Source organism: Schistocerca piceifrons, chromosome 1 (genome assembly GCF_021461385.2).
Source record: "Schistocerca piceifrons isolate TAMUIC-IGC-003096 chromosome 1, iqSchPice1.1, whole genome shotgun sequence".
Lineage (NCBI taxonomy): Eukaryota > Metazoa > Arthropoda > Insecta > Orthoptera > Acrididae > Schistocerca > Schistocerca piceifrons.
In genome coordinates, this window is record NC_060138.1 from 531,409,346 (window position 1) to 531,424,514 (window position 15,169).

Consider the following 15,169-nt stretch of genomic DNA (forward strand, 5'->3'; position numbering starts at 1 on the left):
GCATGTGTAGATGTGGAAGCTAGATACGCAACAAGTAAATCTAAATGCGACAAGTGGAGAAGACAGCGGCGTACTCTGTCACTCCAGCCGAATTCCAGGACTTCGACTGGAATGACGCTGCCCTGTCTAGCACCTGTCTGTCTCCAGACCCGCCCCCGACAACTGCCAATCGATGTCCGCCAGCGGCGCGTGCGCCCTGGGCGCAGCGCCAGGCCGTCTGCTCGCGAAGATGGAGTCGCGCACTCCCTAAGGGCGGTCGTCGCTGCCGGCACCTGTTCCTGTTCCCCCACAGACAAGACAATAAGAGCTCAGGGTCACCCACGCCACGCACTAGATCTCTGTGCCGACGACGCATCCCACGTTCTTGCGATGTATGGCATGAACGGCGCGTGCCATTCGGGAGTACTTCGGGCCACAGCGAGAAACGTCGTCTGCGGCTGTACCGACTACTTTTGGCTTTGCCCCCCGCAGCTCGCCGCACGCCGGCACATCGCCTCCCTTCCAGCAAGCGACCGCCCGGGGTACGAACCGCGGCTTTTGTCGAGGAAGACTTGCGCGGCGAGAATAAACGGACTGTTGCAGTACCACACTACGCCGGTGAGTGTGCCAATTGGCCGTCGTTTGCATAGCGTTCTACTTCCCCCGCATGCCGATTTCACATGTGCGTGTAATTACTATATATATATGTGTTTCTCTGTTTGTCTGTGCGTGTCAGTGCTCTCTGCAGCTTCGTAGTTGCCAGCAGCACTGACCGAGCCGAACTGCTGGCGTAACATCGTCCTCGCCTCGCGTGTTGATCTCGTCAACCTGCGCAAATCGTCCCACCCGGGAGCTGAGATTTATAAATAGCACCGAGGTTAATATAGTCGGCGCCAGCCGGTCATTTGCAGGAGGACAGGGCAGGAGTATGACTGCCCCGCCGCGTTTCGCAACGGTGGTTTCGAAACGGCCACACAGCATCCGTTTTCTGCTAAAAATTCTTCACTGCCAACTATAGCTCTACAGTACAGTCCCTTTAACACGCGTGTCTTCGCCTCTGTCTTCCTCTATCATGCGCTGATAAGGACACCGTGAGACCTGCTATAAATTTTACGAGATAGCGTGATTCGTATTCCGCGAAATGTGCTGCGGTCCGATTTTCTCTGCAATGTAAGTTTAAATGCGATAAAAAATCTTCAGATTTTATTGTTTTGTTAGAATATTTCTTTTAATTTCTTTAGTGTCTCGTCAGCTACAACCTTCTTTAAGATATACGAGTAATTACTTAATCACGATGGAATAAATAAAAATTTTAAACTATAAGTTTACGGTGTGTAAAGTGTTTAGGCCTACTAATTGCGCAAGTTCGTTGAAACATAAATAATATAGGCCTGCACGGCCTAGTCCCCCATTCTTTATCCTTTCAGGACATTTCCTGAGACCACTCAGCATCTTTTGATCTTTCCGAACGCCGATTTTAAAGAAGGTAAATTTTATGCAGGTAGACCTTAAGGTCTCAGTTAAATCGAAGTGGTCGTGGTGACCTCACTGTTGCAAAGAACGTTACCTGGTCTTAAGAAAAGACTAATTTCGTCAACGAAGAAATGTAAGCAGTCTTTCCTAACAATTTTTGTTGCTTCACCCTTGCATTTCTTTAGCTTTCCATTACCGTCTTTGTAATGAATTATCATATTTTTGTCACGGTATACGCAAATATGTTTAAAAAGCGTCTTATCCTGTCACTACGGTTATCATCGTACTACCATTACTACGACGCGAATACTGTCTGGTCTGTATAATAGAATTCACAAGCTTTGTGCAGCTTAAAAGAGAGATCAAATTGTTTTATCCGGGCCCTATGTATACGATAGTCACGAATTGCATCGATTAAGGGTGCCACTATTGATTAGCCGCGCGAGGCGTCGATTAAACTTGTTGCAGCGTTAGGCGTGCGCTGTTTCATTCGTGAAAAATGGACAGACATGCTACGAATTTACATGTAAATGTCGTTCAGCAATACTAATTGTGGCATTCCGCATGGCGTTGCAGCCGCATAGGGCAATACGTGGAATATATTCCAGGTTGTGCCTTCATTTTATGAATTAATTTTTCCCCGAGTCACCCGCATAATAGATTCTCGCCGAGTGGCACGTAGGCTATGTTATAAACAACAGCAAACACTTTTAAAAGAGTTAATGATTGTAGTTTCCATCCCAGCTTCACAATTTTTCATATTTTTATGTAGTAACACGAACGGTAGCATTCACTAGGGCAACAGTTGTAACGAATCACAGAACGAAGAATTCCTCGTTTCTTCATAATTTTTGTTGTTCTGTGAATATAATACTATACATTTTATATGTACTAATGTATGAGAAAGACAATGTATTACTGTATATGTCCTTGTAAAAAGAGATCTACGGATGAATAAAGCTATACTACTACTACTACTGCGCCATCAGACTGTTGAGTTGTGTAATAATGCCTGGTAACTCGTGGTTTTCTTATAGAGTGGCTTCGAATATTGAGCTTTGCTTATATAATTCGCAAAAATCTGTTATCATTGTTTGCATATTCTAAATTGCTATGTTCGTTTACATATGGAATGTTTATTGGTTCGTGCACCCCCACCCCTCAAAGATGATTTTAAATTTGTTTTGTCATACGACACAGTATTATCTGTGCAACTTCTGTACTGTTGAATTTTAAATCGTTCATATCACTTAGCTCGCCCTCAGAAGTAAATAAGAAACGAACATTAGTATTTGCATTACCCAAATGCAAGCAGGAACAGTAACAGCAGTTTTTCTTGTTCTCTACTTATGAAGTGGGAATATGAAATGTCACTATAGAACATGAAAATGCAATGCATTGTTTTCCATTCTGTCACATAGCATAATTTACGTAGCAGTGAGTCTCCTTCAGCTCTACCTCCCATCTTTTATTAAGATAGAGACTTGCATGTATCCTTGTGGTTATTTCTCTTGAATTCTTACAGTTATGAAGAAGCCTTATCTACCCTGCAATTTCATAAAAGTTTGTATTAACAATATCCAGACTTTTACTAATGCAGTATCCAGAGTTTGAATAATGTGGTCAAGGTATTGGCCTTATTCATACGTAAAAATTATTTAGTAATTCGAATGAATTCCGTGTTTCTTTATAAACTCAATGCTTTATAGACTCACAAAGAGCAATTTTTAATTGCAACAGGATTAACATACTAAACATTTTCCTATCCCAGTGCACAATAAATCAAGCAGCTCACATGGTTACACGAGCACTATTTCTGAATGGTAAACTGGATAGGAAAATTAAATGATCCAAGCATAAGGTGGATAAATCTGAACAAAGCTGTTGTTATTCTCATTCAAAACACCAACTGTACACATTGCATAATTTATATGTGTTATTTACATAATTTTTGCTCCAGAATAAACTCCTTGGAAACCAGTTTGCAAGACAACTCTGTACAAGTACAAAACTTGGACAATGAGGATGGCAGAAGTGAGACATTAATCTTCTCTATACCATATTGATAGAAGGTACAGGGATATTAGCTGGTCAGCATTGATGAAAGACAACTTTTTCCCATCTGCTGCACTTGATGGTGTTACTTTTATATGTTACTGATTGTAAAGCTAGATAGCTTCATCTTCAGGCGGTTTGATGCTTGAATCAGTCAAAATCAGAAACTCATGCTGTCTCCTACAAACACAAGGTATTCTAATTCAGTCTTCATGTACCTGTACCAGCTTAATTTGAGGATATACTGCAACTGTATAGTTATACATAATATAAGGTAAGACAGAGCTCTCAAAACCAGATTTTAAACAGAAGTGCATTTCCAGGGGCAGATATACTCTGACCATAATTTATTAGTTATGAACTTCAGATGAAAAGTGAAGTAACTACAGAAAGTTGGACCCAGATATACTGAAAGAACCAAAGATTGTTGAGATCATTAAAGGGGCATTAATAATGGTTGACATAAATGTGAGAAAGGAATACAATGGAAGGTGAATTGGTAACTTTGAGAGATAAAATAGTAAAGACAGGGGAGGATCAAGTAGCAAGAAAGACAAGGCCCATTAGAAATAGTTGGATGACACACAAGATATTCAATTTAACTGATGAAGCAGGAAAATATGAACATGCAGCACTTGAAGTGTGGTAGATGGGATACAGATGCTTATAAAATAATATTGACAATAAGTGCTACATGGATAAGCAGGAATGGTTAGCAGCATGTATAACTAGGAGAAAGATAGATATTGCCTATGAGAAAATTAAAGAGCCCATTGAAGGGAAGCTGGCCGAAGTGGCCGTGCGGTTAAAGGCGCTGCAGTCTGGAACCGCCAGACTGCTACGGTCGCAGGTTCGAATCCTGCCTTGGGCATGGATGTTTGTGATGTCCTTAGGTTAGTTAGGTTTAACTAGTTCTAAGTTCTAGGGGACTAATGACCTCAGCAGTTGAGTTCCATAGTGCTCAGAGCCATTTGAACCATTGAAGGAAAGAGAAACAAATGTATTGGAAGCAATAGCTCAGATAGAAAGGCAGTAATAAGCAAAAAAGAGAAACCTGAGAGGTGGAAGGAGTCTATTGCACTATACAAGGGAAAAGAAACTTCAGGACAATATTACAGAATAAGAATAGTGTAGATGAGATGATAGATATGATACTGCAAGAAGAGTTTAACAGAGACCTAAGTCAAAACAAGGCCCTTGAAGCAGAACACATTCCATCAGAATTACTGACATCATTGGGAGAGCAAGAAAAATGTAAGTTTTTGAAAACAGCCGCAAGTCGCCCTTTGCATTTTTTGTTTACCAGTTTTGCTCTTGAAATGAACAACAGCATCATCAAAATATAGTTTAAAGTTGGCTGACAGAATTAAAGACTGCATTTAAAGTTGGAAGACAGTTCTGAAGATTAAACTGGCTGTACTATCGTACTTAAACTTAATGTTTAAAGTATAGTAATGAAAGAAGTATTCATCCTGTTGTGCAAAGAATATAACAGTCCAATTCCAAAGATAGTAGGTCTGACACGTGTGAATATTATAGAACAGCAGTTTACTCAGCTGTAATTGCAAAATATTGATATAAATTATTACCAGAGCAGTGGAAAAACTGATAGAAGCTAGCATCAAGGAGATCAACTTGAGTTCCAGAGAAGTGTAAGAACCTATGAGACAGTACTGACATTACAGCTTACATTAGAAGATAGATTAATGAAAATCAAACCTATGTTTATGACACTTGTAGATTGAGAAAAAGCTCTTGACAATGTTGACTAGAATGCACTTTGAAATTCTGAAGGTAGCAGAGGTAAAATATAGGAAGTGAAAGGTTATTTACAGCTTGCAGTAGAACTAGACTGGAGTTACAAGATTTAAAGGACTTGGAGGGGGAGCAGTTGTCGAGAGAGAATGGACATTGTTGAGTCTGTACATTAATCAAGCATTAAATCAAACCAAGGAGAAATGTGGAAAGCAAATTAAAGTACTGGGAAAAGAAATAAAAACTTCACAGTCTTTGCTGAGGTGGCAAAGGGCTTGGGTGAGCAGTTGAATGGAATGTATAGTGTCATGGAAAGAGGTTATGAGAAAATAAAAAAAAATAAAATGGAATGTAGTTTAATTAAATTGGATGCTGCTGAGGAAATATAGATTAGGAAATTAGACACTGAATGCAGTAGCTTAGTTTTTCTATTTCGGGAGCAGAATAACTGATGATGGCCAAATGGAATGTGGTTTAATTGAATCAGGTGTTACTGAGGAAATCATCAGATACTAAAAGCAGTAGATTAGTTTTGCTGTTTGGGCAGGAAAACAGCTGATGATGGTTGAACTGGAGAGGATATACAATGTAGACCAGCGACAGCATTTCTGAAAAAGAGAAATCTGTCAATATGTAGAATAAATTAAGTATTAAGAAGCCTTTTCTGAAAGTATTTGTGTGGAGTGTAGCCACATATGGAATTGTAACATGGACAGTGAAAAGTTCACACAAGAAGAAAATTGAAGCTTTTGAAATTCAGTACTACAGAAGAATGCTGAAGATTAGATAGATTGATTGAATAATTAATGAAGAGGTATCGAATCGGATTGGCAAAAACAGAAATTTATGGTAACGCATGACTAAAAAGAAGGGATTGGTTAATAAGACACATCATGAGGCATCAGAGAATCACCAATTTGGTAATGGAGGGAGTGTATCATTAATTGTAGAGGGAGACCAAAGCTTGAATGCAGTAAGCAGGTTCAGATGAACAGAGGTTGCACTAGTTATGTAGATGAATGGGTGCACACAGGGCAGATTGCTACAGTCAACCAGACTTCAGATTGCAGACCACAACAGGTGTTGTAACTATGTAATTTTTCAAGTTAAGATAGTTCACACGAATTGGAAATCCAAACCCTGGATTTGTATGAGACAGTACAAGTTTCCAGCTCATGAGTGATCCATGCACCCAGTCAAGGTATCTGCAAATTAAGCTATTTAGCTTTGAAATCAGTCGATGTGAAACTTGAGTCTAATATATACAATTGAAGGAAAATAATAAGAAACGTGGGTTATCAGAAATGATTAAAAACCTTGGAAATATCTAGAGAGACTGTTGAAGATAATATTGATTTGAGCAAGGCAGGAATGTAGGTGTCCTACCAGCAAGTCAATGAAAAAAAGGTCTAATTAAGAATATGATTCAAAGAGGTGGAATAGGCACATAGTACAACAACAGTTGTTGCTGAAAACTATAGATGAAGGTTTGGTGGAAGGAAAAACATCTTTCAGGGGCAGACCTAGATGTGTATATAAAGCATGTAAGGCAGATTGTAGATTAAGTAGGGTGCAGCAGTTACACTGAAAACAAGTGGCTATCTGGCTAGCAACAGGTACATAGAACTGCATCAAACCAACTTTAGGGTCGATGACTGAAATGATTCCAGTTTGTAGGACCTACTGTTTCTCATCTGTAGTGGTGCTCTCATTCCACAGAGTTGTTGAAACTGAGATCTGTGTAAAAGTTTTACTGTTATACCATATTTTTAACTTTGTTTGCATGAAGTGCTTTTTTTATAAAGCACTCTTAATTGTAAGTTAGGTTATAGGTACGATCCATCCATATCTAGTGTTTAGTATGGAATTTTCTAAGCTGGTCTGGAAGTTTGCAAACAGGTTGTAAGTAGACATCAAGCAGGGAACTGAAAATCCCAATATGTTAAAAAAAAAAGGTAAAAGAATGCCTCATTAGCCACTACTTATACAATTTATGAGAGTGTTTAGACTCATTATGTAAATTCCACATAACTATAATATTTGTATTGGCTGCATCCTGGCATTGTCAGTACATATATATACTTGACTGTGGTTCATGTAAAGTGAATGCTTTGTGTGAGTATTATATAAAAACAGCACATAAGTAGTTTAAGAGGATAAGCAGCAGCTTTTTTAAAGTATCTGTTTTACTCACAGTACACAGTTATGAAGTACCCAAATTGTGATTCCTGTAATTGTCAGTGTGAGTTGATTAGCACTAGGCATAATTTGCTGTTAGTATACTTTAAAGAAATAGCTAGCATTAGTTGCTCCTACCTGTTAGTTTATAAATAATTCTTGCATCAGTGAAAAGATGAATGAAATAGATAATATCGTCAGTGGTATTGAGAAACAGTTGGGCTCAATGGAATCCCTGTCAGATTCTATACCCAATTCATGGCTGAGTTAGCCCCTCTGTCAACTGTAATCTGTCGTAGATCCTTCAACAGAAAACTGTGCCCAGTAGTGTGAAGAAATCACAGGTCACACTTGTCTACAAGAAGGGTAGCAGGAGTGATCCACCAAACTACTATCCAAGATCCATGACACCTATTTGTCGCAGAATCCTAGAACGTATCCTGAGCTCAAACATAATGAGGTATCTCAAACAAAATGACCTCCTCCATGCCAAGCACCTGGGATTTTGGAAACATAGATCACGGTAAACTCAACTCACACTTTTGTCAACTGATATCCTGAAAGCCATGTATCAAGGCAGCATTTGACTCAGTATCACACCTACTCTTGTTATCAAAAGTACAATTATGTGAGGTATCAGATGAAACGTGGCTGATTGAGGATTTATTGGTAGGGAGGATTCAGCATGTTATCTTGGATGGAGACTCATTGACAGATGTAGAAGTAACTTTGGGTGTACCCCAGGGAAGTGTGTTGGGTCCCTTGCTGTTCTAATTGTGAATTAATGACCTTGCATACAATATTAATAGTAACCTCAGACTCTTCGCAGATGATGCAGTTATCTACAATGAAGTGCAGTCTGAACAAAGCTGCAAAAATATCCAGTCAGACTTTGATAAGATTTCAAAGTGGTGCTGTGATTGGCGACTTGGTTTAAATATTCAGAAATGTAAAATTGTGCACTACAAAACAATATATCATCAGAGAGTCACAGTTGGAACTGGTAAACTCATACAAATTGCTGTGTGTAATGCTTAGTCCCTACAAAATGAAATGGAATGATCACATATGCTGTCATGAGTAAACCAGGTAGCAGACTTTGGTCCCTTGGTAGAATGGCCCTGATGTATGTGTGAATATTGGAGCATAGCACTCACTATAATATGTGCTTACTTTTTGGTAGTACATCCTTGCTCCAGACCAGGCTACTTACACTATGCGGGAGACAATATGCTTGCTCTCCCCTTTCAATAATCCTCTTATTATTCCCCCTGCTATCTTCTGTTATGCTCTCTAGGCACTTGAAATTTTCCTCTTTCTTTAGTAATTGACCTCTTTTATTTGTATCCATTTGTACTCTTCTCTTATTCCTCACTGTCACCATCACTTCAAACTGCTGTACAGTAAATTTCAATCCATATTATCCTACCACTTCCTCCCAAACATTTAGCCTATCTTGTATAACTCTTTTCCATTTCCCCACGCATTAAATCATCTGCAAATACCATTGCTTCCATATTTTCATCTCCTATTCACACTGCAACTCTTGTCATTCTCTCATCCGTAATGGTCATGAAAAGTAGGGGGGTAGTGCACGCCCTTCATTCAGTATATTTTTCTGTTCAAACCAGTCTGTCACTCTCCTCCTACTTTCACACAACTCAGAATTCCTTCATACATTTCCTTCATTTTTATCATAGACAGCCTTCCAATTCTTCTTTTGGAATGGTTTGTGTTTACATCTGTGACCACAAGGGGAACAGCACACTTATTAATATGCCACCAATCATGATGAATAGTGCTTTATTAAGTCACTGAGCATGGAGCATGAATCACAAGAAAATGACTGTCTCTGCTTGATAATAAGAATTAAATAAAGAGTCACTTCTTGACGATGACAAATTAGGTTGGCACTGTATCTGCTAATAGGAACCTTATCTCATTGTCAAGAAGTGAATCTTTATGTAGTTCTTATCATCAACCAGTGACTGTCATTTTCTCATTATTTATGCTCCATGTTCAGTGACACAATAAAGCACTACTCATCACAATCAATAAGCATCACGGGTGTAAAGGGAAACCATTCATAAAACAGGAATTGAAAGGGTGTCTAAGATAAGAATGAAGGAAATGTGTGGAAGAAGTCTGAGTTGTGTAAAAGTAAGAGAAGAGAAGACAGACTGGTTTGAACAGAAAAAATGTGTTGAAGCAAGGGAGTGCACTATCCCCCCCCCCCCCTACTTTTTATGTCCATTATGGATGAGATAATGACAAGATTGGGAGTGTGAGTAGGAGATGAAAAAATGGTGTTTACGAATGGTTTCTGTTTACATCCGTGACCACAAGGGGAACAACACACTTATTGATGTACCATTGGCTGTGATGAATAGTGCTTTATTATTCATTGAATATGGAGCACGAATAACAAGAAAATGACAGTCTTTGTTTGATGATAAGAATTAATAAGGAGCCACTTCTTGACAATGAGAAATAAGGTTAGAACTTACTCTGCTAATAGGAAGTTCGCACAGATTATATGTTTGATCACTGAAATAGGAAATTTCTCCTAATGTCCGTAAGTGCTAAGTCCCATGAGGCAACTGTCAGTAATAAGCAGTGACTGCACCTGTTGATGGCTGAGTGGACCAAAGAAAATAAGGTAGGCAATGCCAGCAAGGCCGCAGTTGGCAGGTGAGCAGAGGCTGCACGGTGATGGTGTAGTGGCTCGTGGAACATATGGAGCTGGACCCATGAGGCTGGGGCCAGTGGCAGGCAGCAACCACTTGATGCAATGGTGAGGTGACTCAGGGGCATGCTGTAGGTAGAGTCCTTCAAGACTGTGATCATTGGTACTACTGCATGGCTTCTTGTGGAGACAGGTGGTGTCCAGGATGAGAGCTCGGCGAGGACTGTTTGGCTATGTGTTTGGCAGCTGGTTATACATGTTTGGTTTCCAGGAGGCTCTTGACTGGTGTAGAAAAATATTTCCATGATTGTGGCACTGCCTGGAGTGATGCTGGTGTCGCTACATTGTACATAAATTTCCATAAGTCTGTCAGTAAATATGCCTGTTTTTACAGACAGTAGATGTGGAGCCTCTAGTGTTTATTACAAGTGGCCAAGTTGTGCCAAGACAATTGGTGGCAGACTGAATGTGTTGTACATTTGAATTTTGATGGGATACCACATTTCCCAGATCATGCTTCTTTCCACACTATTATTCACCTTCCCTATGTTCAGAAAAACCATTACTAAATCATTTCTGTATTCATAGTGTCTCTCTTGAAGCTGCCTTACACTAAAAATTAGATCAGCTGTTGACTTTCCTAGTATAAACTCATAATTTTCCTTGGTCGGTTCTACTACTATTGTCTGTACTCCCGTTTCCAGAATATTGTCAAATACCTTGGCAGCATGACACATCAATGTCATTTCCCTATAATTTTAGTGTAGTTTCCTGCATACCTTCATAAAATTGGCACTACGATTCCTTCTTTCCAATCTTCAGGTGTCCTTCCATTTCACCATCTCCACGGTTATTTCATCCAGCCCAGGTGCTTTTCCCCCTTTCATGGCCTTTATTGCTTCCTCTACTTATGTGTAGGTTAGGTCCATCTCAGCATTCTCTACTTTCCCTGGCTCCTAATTTTTCTCTTCTACATTTCCATTGCGGCTTAAGAACCCTTCAAACTGTTCCATCCACATCTACTTTGATTTCCTGCACATTCTCAACTTCGTTTCCTTCTTTATTGATCATCCTGGAATTTTTTATCCTGCCCCTATTCTTAGCCTTAACCATCTCATAGAGAGCCTTCTTAGTCCCCTCAGTGTTCTCTTCCCTCACTTTTGTCCACTCTTCCATGCATTTCATCTCCTGCTACGTATCTCTTAGCCACCGTTGTTTTTCACACTGTGTTCTTTCATTACTTCCTATGTTCTCTCCTGAAACCATACGTGGAATACTTTGTTTTTCTTTGTAAGTTCCTCCCTTACTCTATCATTCCACCAGAGATTTGCTTTCTGGCCAGGTACTTGTCCTCTTTTTGTGGTCTTAAGGGCAATTATTATTATTATTACTATTATTATTATTATTATTACTGAAGCAGGATGAATGTGAAACAAATTATTTATTGAATTGAGACACTTTCACAGACTCCAGTTTAATAAAATGTTGTATTACATATGGCATTCAGTATGTTTATCAGTTAAACAATTATTCAAACCAGACCTGACATCAACAAAATATAAAGCAAAGAAGAAAAATAAGTGATATCAACATTATTTTTAAAATACTTTGCCATTCCAGTCCAGTTTAAAATTTAATTTCCATAACATTGTATCCTGATGTACTTTCTTTTCCCTAAATGTCATCTAGTTCTGTAGTCTCAAGCCAGACAGTCCATAGTCAGGCAATGAAAATTAGGATAATTAGTTTCCAATGAAGGTTGATTGCCATTGTTGCTGTTACCTTCCTGAGAGCTGCTACAACATATAAGTCCTGTATCTCTATAGTGTGTGGATGATTGTAATGAATGTTTGTGCATTCTAGTATTCTGTTATGCATGAGTATGTCATCAAATTTTTGTGATAATGAAACTTTGTTTTGGCATGGAGCCTGTTCTTCCTAAATAGTACCAAGAGGACTACCGAGCAATGTCCACAACATATGTATGGATCCCCATGAAGGGTATCAACATGCCCTTATTCTATGAAACACTGTGGAAAAATGTGGGAATTAACTTAGGATATTGGCACAAAGTTTAGTGACCTGGAGTTTTATATGACTACATCTTCTCCTCTTGCTGGCCAAACGTTTTGTGAGTCTGAAACTACTGTGAATGAAGACACAAAGGAATTAAAGACTTAGCTGCCAGTGGGCACTGATCAATTGAAAATTTGTGCCAGATTGGATTCGAAGCCAGGTCTCCTGCTTACTATACAGATGCAAAGATCACCACGCCACCCGGACATAGCGGTCATTGCAACTGCACAGACTACCCCAGCACACCTCCCATCAGACCCAAATTCTCCATTTATCCACACACTTCTGATGTAGTGCCCCTTGCACATTATCCTCATTACTCATGGCATTACGTCAGTTCGCAGCTTGGTGTGCATCTGCACTGAAGGGATCATTGATTGTCCTCACCTTAATTATCTATATGGTGTCTGTCCTTTTGGACAGTCCGAAAGAACAGAAGGTGAGGATGGCACATCTGCCTAATAAGCAGAAGATCTGAGTTCAAACACCAGTCTGCTAAAAATTTTCAGCTTTCTCCATTGATTTAAATCAATGCCCACTGGCAGCTAATATCTTTAACTCCTTTGTGTCTAAGTTTATATCCATCACCACAATTTGAACAGGCTACCTCTGAGTCATATCCAACAACACTAACATTCATCAGCAATTTCATCTGTGTAAATTGTAACAAAGATTTAGGTCAACAAATATTTCCTTTCTTGCCCTCTAGTTTGAAAATAGGAATATATGCATTAAAATCTGAAAGTTAAGCTGGTGTTTATTTGTTCAGATTTCTGGAACTGTACAAATGTTAACTATTTCAATTAACTGTTTGCAAGCAGGCTTGGAATTTTAACTCTCCCAAAATAAAACAAATATGTGACACATAAATTAAAAACTATTGCACGGGCTCCACTGTTTCCTGTTAGGATTTGCTGCTATGTCAAGATGTTTGTAATGAATAGAAACTACATTCATTCTAAATTTAATCAAACAATGGTAATTCCAGTAGGAATATCAGCAATGTAGAAAAATACAGATTGCTACTTACCGTAAAGAAGGTATGTAAAGTTGCAGACAGGTACAATTGAAAGACACCATTTTAATTGTGCCTGTCTGCAACTTGACTTGTCTCCTTTATGGTAAGTAGCAATCTGTCTTTCCTACATTGTTCATTCTCAATTTATTTTTCAGTTGTAATTACATAAAAATAAAATGTTTTCCAAGTTCAGTGTAACGTAACTAAGACAGGTCACCTGAAATATATCCAGAATGATAAAATGTATTAATGTGCAGTTTTCACTATGGTATAGAGCTGACAATGTTTTGAACTTTGTCATTGACACTAGTAATTTTTAACTTTTGTAGATACCATATGACCACAATGATAAAATTTGATAAATTAGAGCTGATACAGAGGTTTATTGACAATCATTCCTCTCATATGCCATTCGCAAATGGAATAGCACAGGGTCATCCATTAGTAGTATCAGAACTACCCTCCACCACACACCTTCAGGTAGCTTGTGGAGTATTGTTCACACTGATTTTTATTTCTATATACAATATGTATGTTTTTCTATGTCATTGGAATGAACCTGCAAAGAGGACTACAGGGAGGTAATATGTGGAGAGCTTCATCAAATAATAATAACATAACAGTGCCAGAAATCATTGTGCCACCAGCAAGAGACGAAGCCTTCTGTACCAAATTCAAGCAAACCCCATAGCTCACATGTAGTTTATGTGTTTACCTGTGCACTTGAAGACTGTCAGACTGTGCTCTGGTGTGACAGTGATCAGACAACTTGCTTGTGAAACTATTCCAACTTTCATAATGTATAGTCCAGTAGATGACACCAAACTGTTACGATGGCTGTGCAGTTGTGTACTGAAAGATATCCTCATCATGCCCAGCCTGCCCAACTGGTCTTTGCAAACATCATTTTAAAAAATTCAGATAATGGAAGTGTGAAGAATAAAATATGCCAAATATAAAGAACAGTAACCAAAGATGTCATTTTAGAAGCAGAAACAAACAATCCACTTGTAATTACAAAGCATCTTGAATGTGTGAGTGGAGTCAGCAAAAAGGACTGTTCTGTTAATACTACGATATAACATATTTCATTCTTTCCATATTTGGCTCCTTGTCAGTGATTTTCAAAATCGGTTCTAGTTCTCTATGTAGTGCTATGGAAACTAAAAAGAGATGCGATGTTTCTACACAAGGTTCTGTTTATGGATGAAAAGTACACACATCAAAAAAAGTTTTGCATCACCTCAGTTCCGAGAGTTCTGGAACCTGTACAGAAAATTGGAGTAGTGGAGATCAACGTAAATGTCATTTCCACCCCTTTTACTGCTCATGAAAACCACACATTGCATGTTGTACCACCATACAGTGAGACCTTCAGAGGTGGTGGTCCAGATTGCTGTACACACCAGTACCTCTAATATCCAGTGGCACATCCTCTCGCATTGATGCATGCCTGTATTCGTCTTGACATGCTATCCACGAGTTCATCAAGGCACTACTGGTCCAGATTGTCTCACTCCTCAATGGTGATTCAGAGTAGATCCCTCAGAGTGGTTGGTGGATCATGTCGTCCATAAACAGCCCTTTTCAATCTATCCCAGGCATGTTCAATAGTGTTCATGTCTGGAGAAATTGCTGGCCACTCTAGTCGAGCAGTGTTGTTATCCTGAAGGAAGTCATTCACAAGATGCATGATGGGGATGCAAATTGTCATCCATCAAGACAAATGCCTCACCAATATGCTGCCAATATGGTTGCACTATCGGTCGTAGGATGGCATTCATGTATCATACAGCCATTACATTGCCTTCATTGACCACCAGTAGTGTACGTTGGCCTCACCTAATTCCACCCCAAAACAGCAGGGAATCTCCACATTGCTGTATTCGGTGGACAGTGTATCTAAGGCATTCAGCCTGACCAGGTTGCCTCCAAACATGTCTTCGATG

General features: G+C 39.2%; 1 protein-coding gene across 2 annotated transcripts in view; it reads left to right on the forward strand.

Annotated features, from left to right (window-relative positions):
* The first annotated feature begins 221 nt into the window (after positions 1 to 221).
* LOC124783743 (glutaminase liver isoform, mitochondrial-like) overlaps positions 222 to 15,169 on the forward strand; it is a 125,091-nt gene continuing 110,143 nt past the window's right edge. For both annotated transcript variants that reach the window (XM_047254045.1, XM_047254046.1), the window contains exon 1: positions 222 to 597. In XM_047254045.1, coding sequence (XP_047110001.1) covers positions 370 to 597 — 228 coding nt within the window. In that variant the 5' untranslated portion in view covers positions 222 to 369. The remainder of the gene's footprint in view (positions 598 to 15,169) is intronic.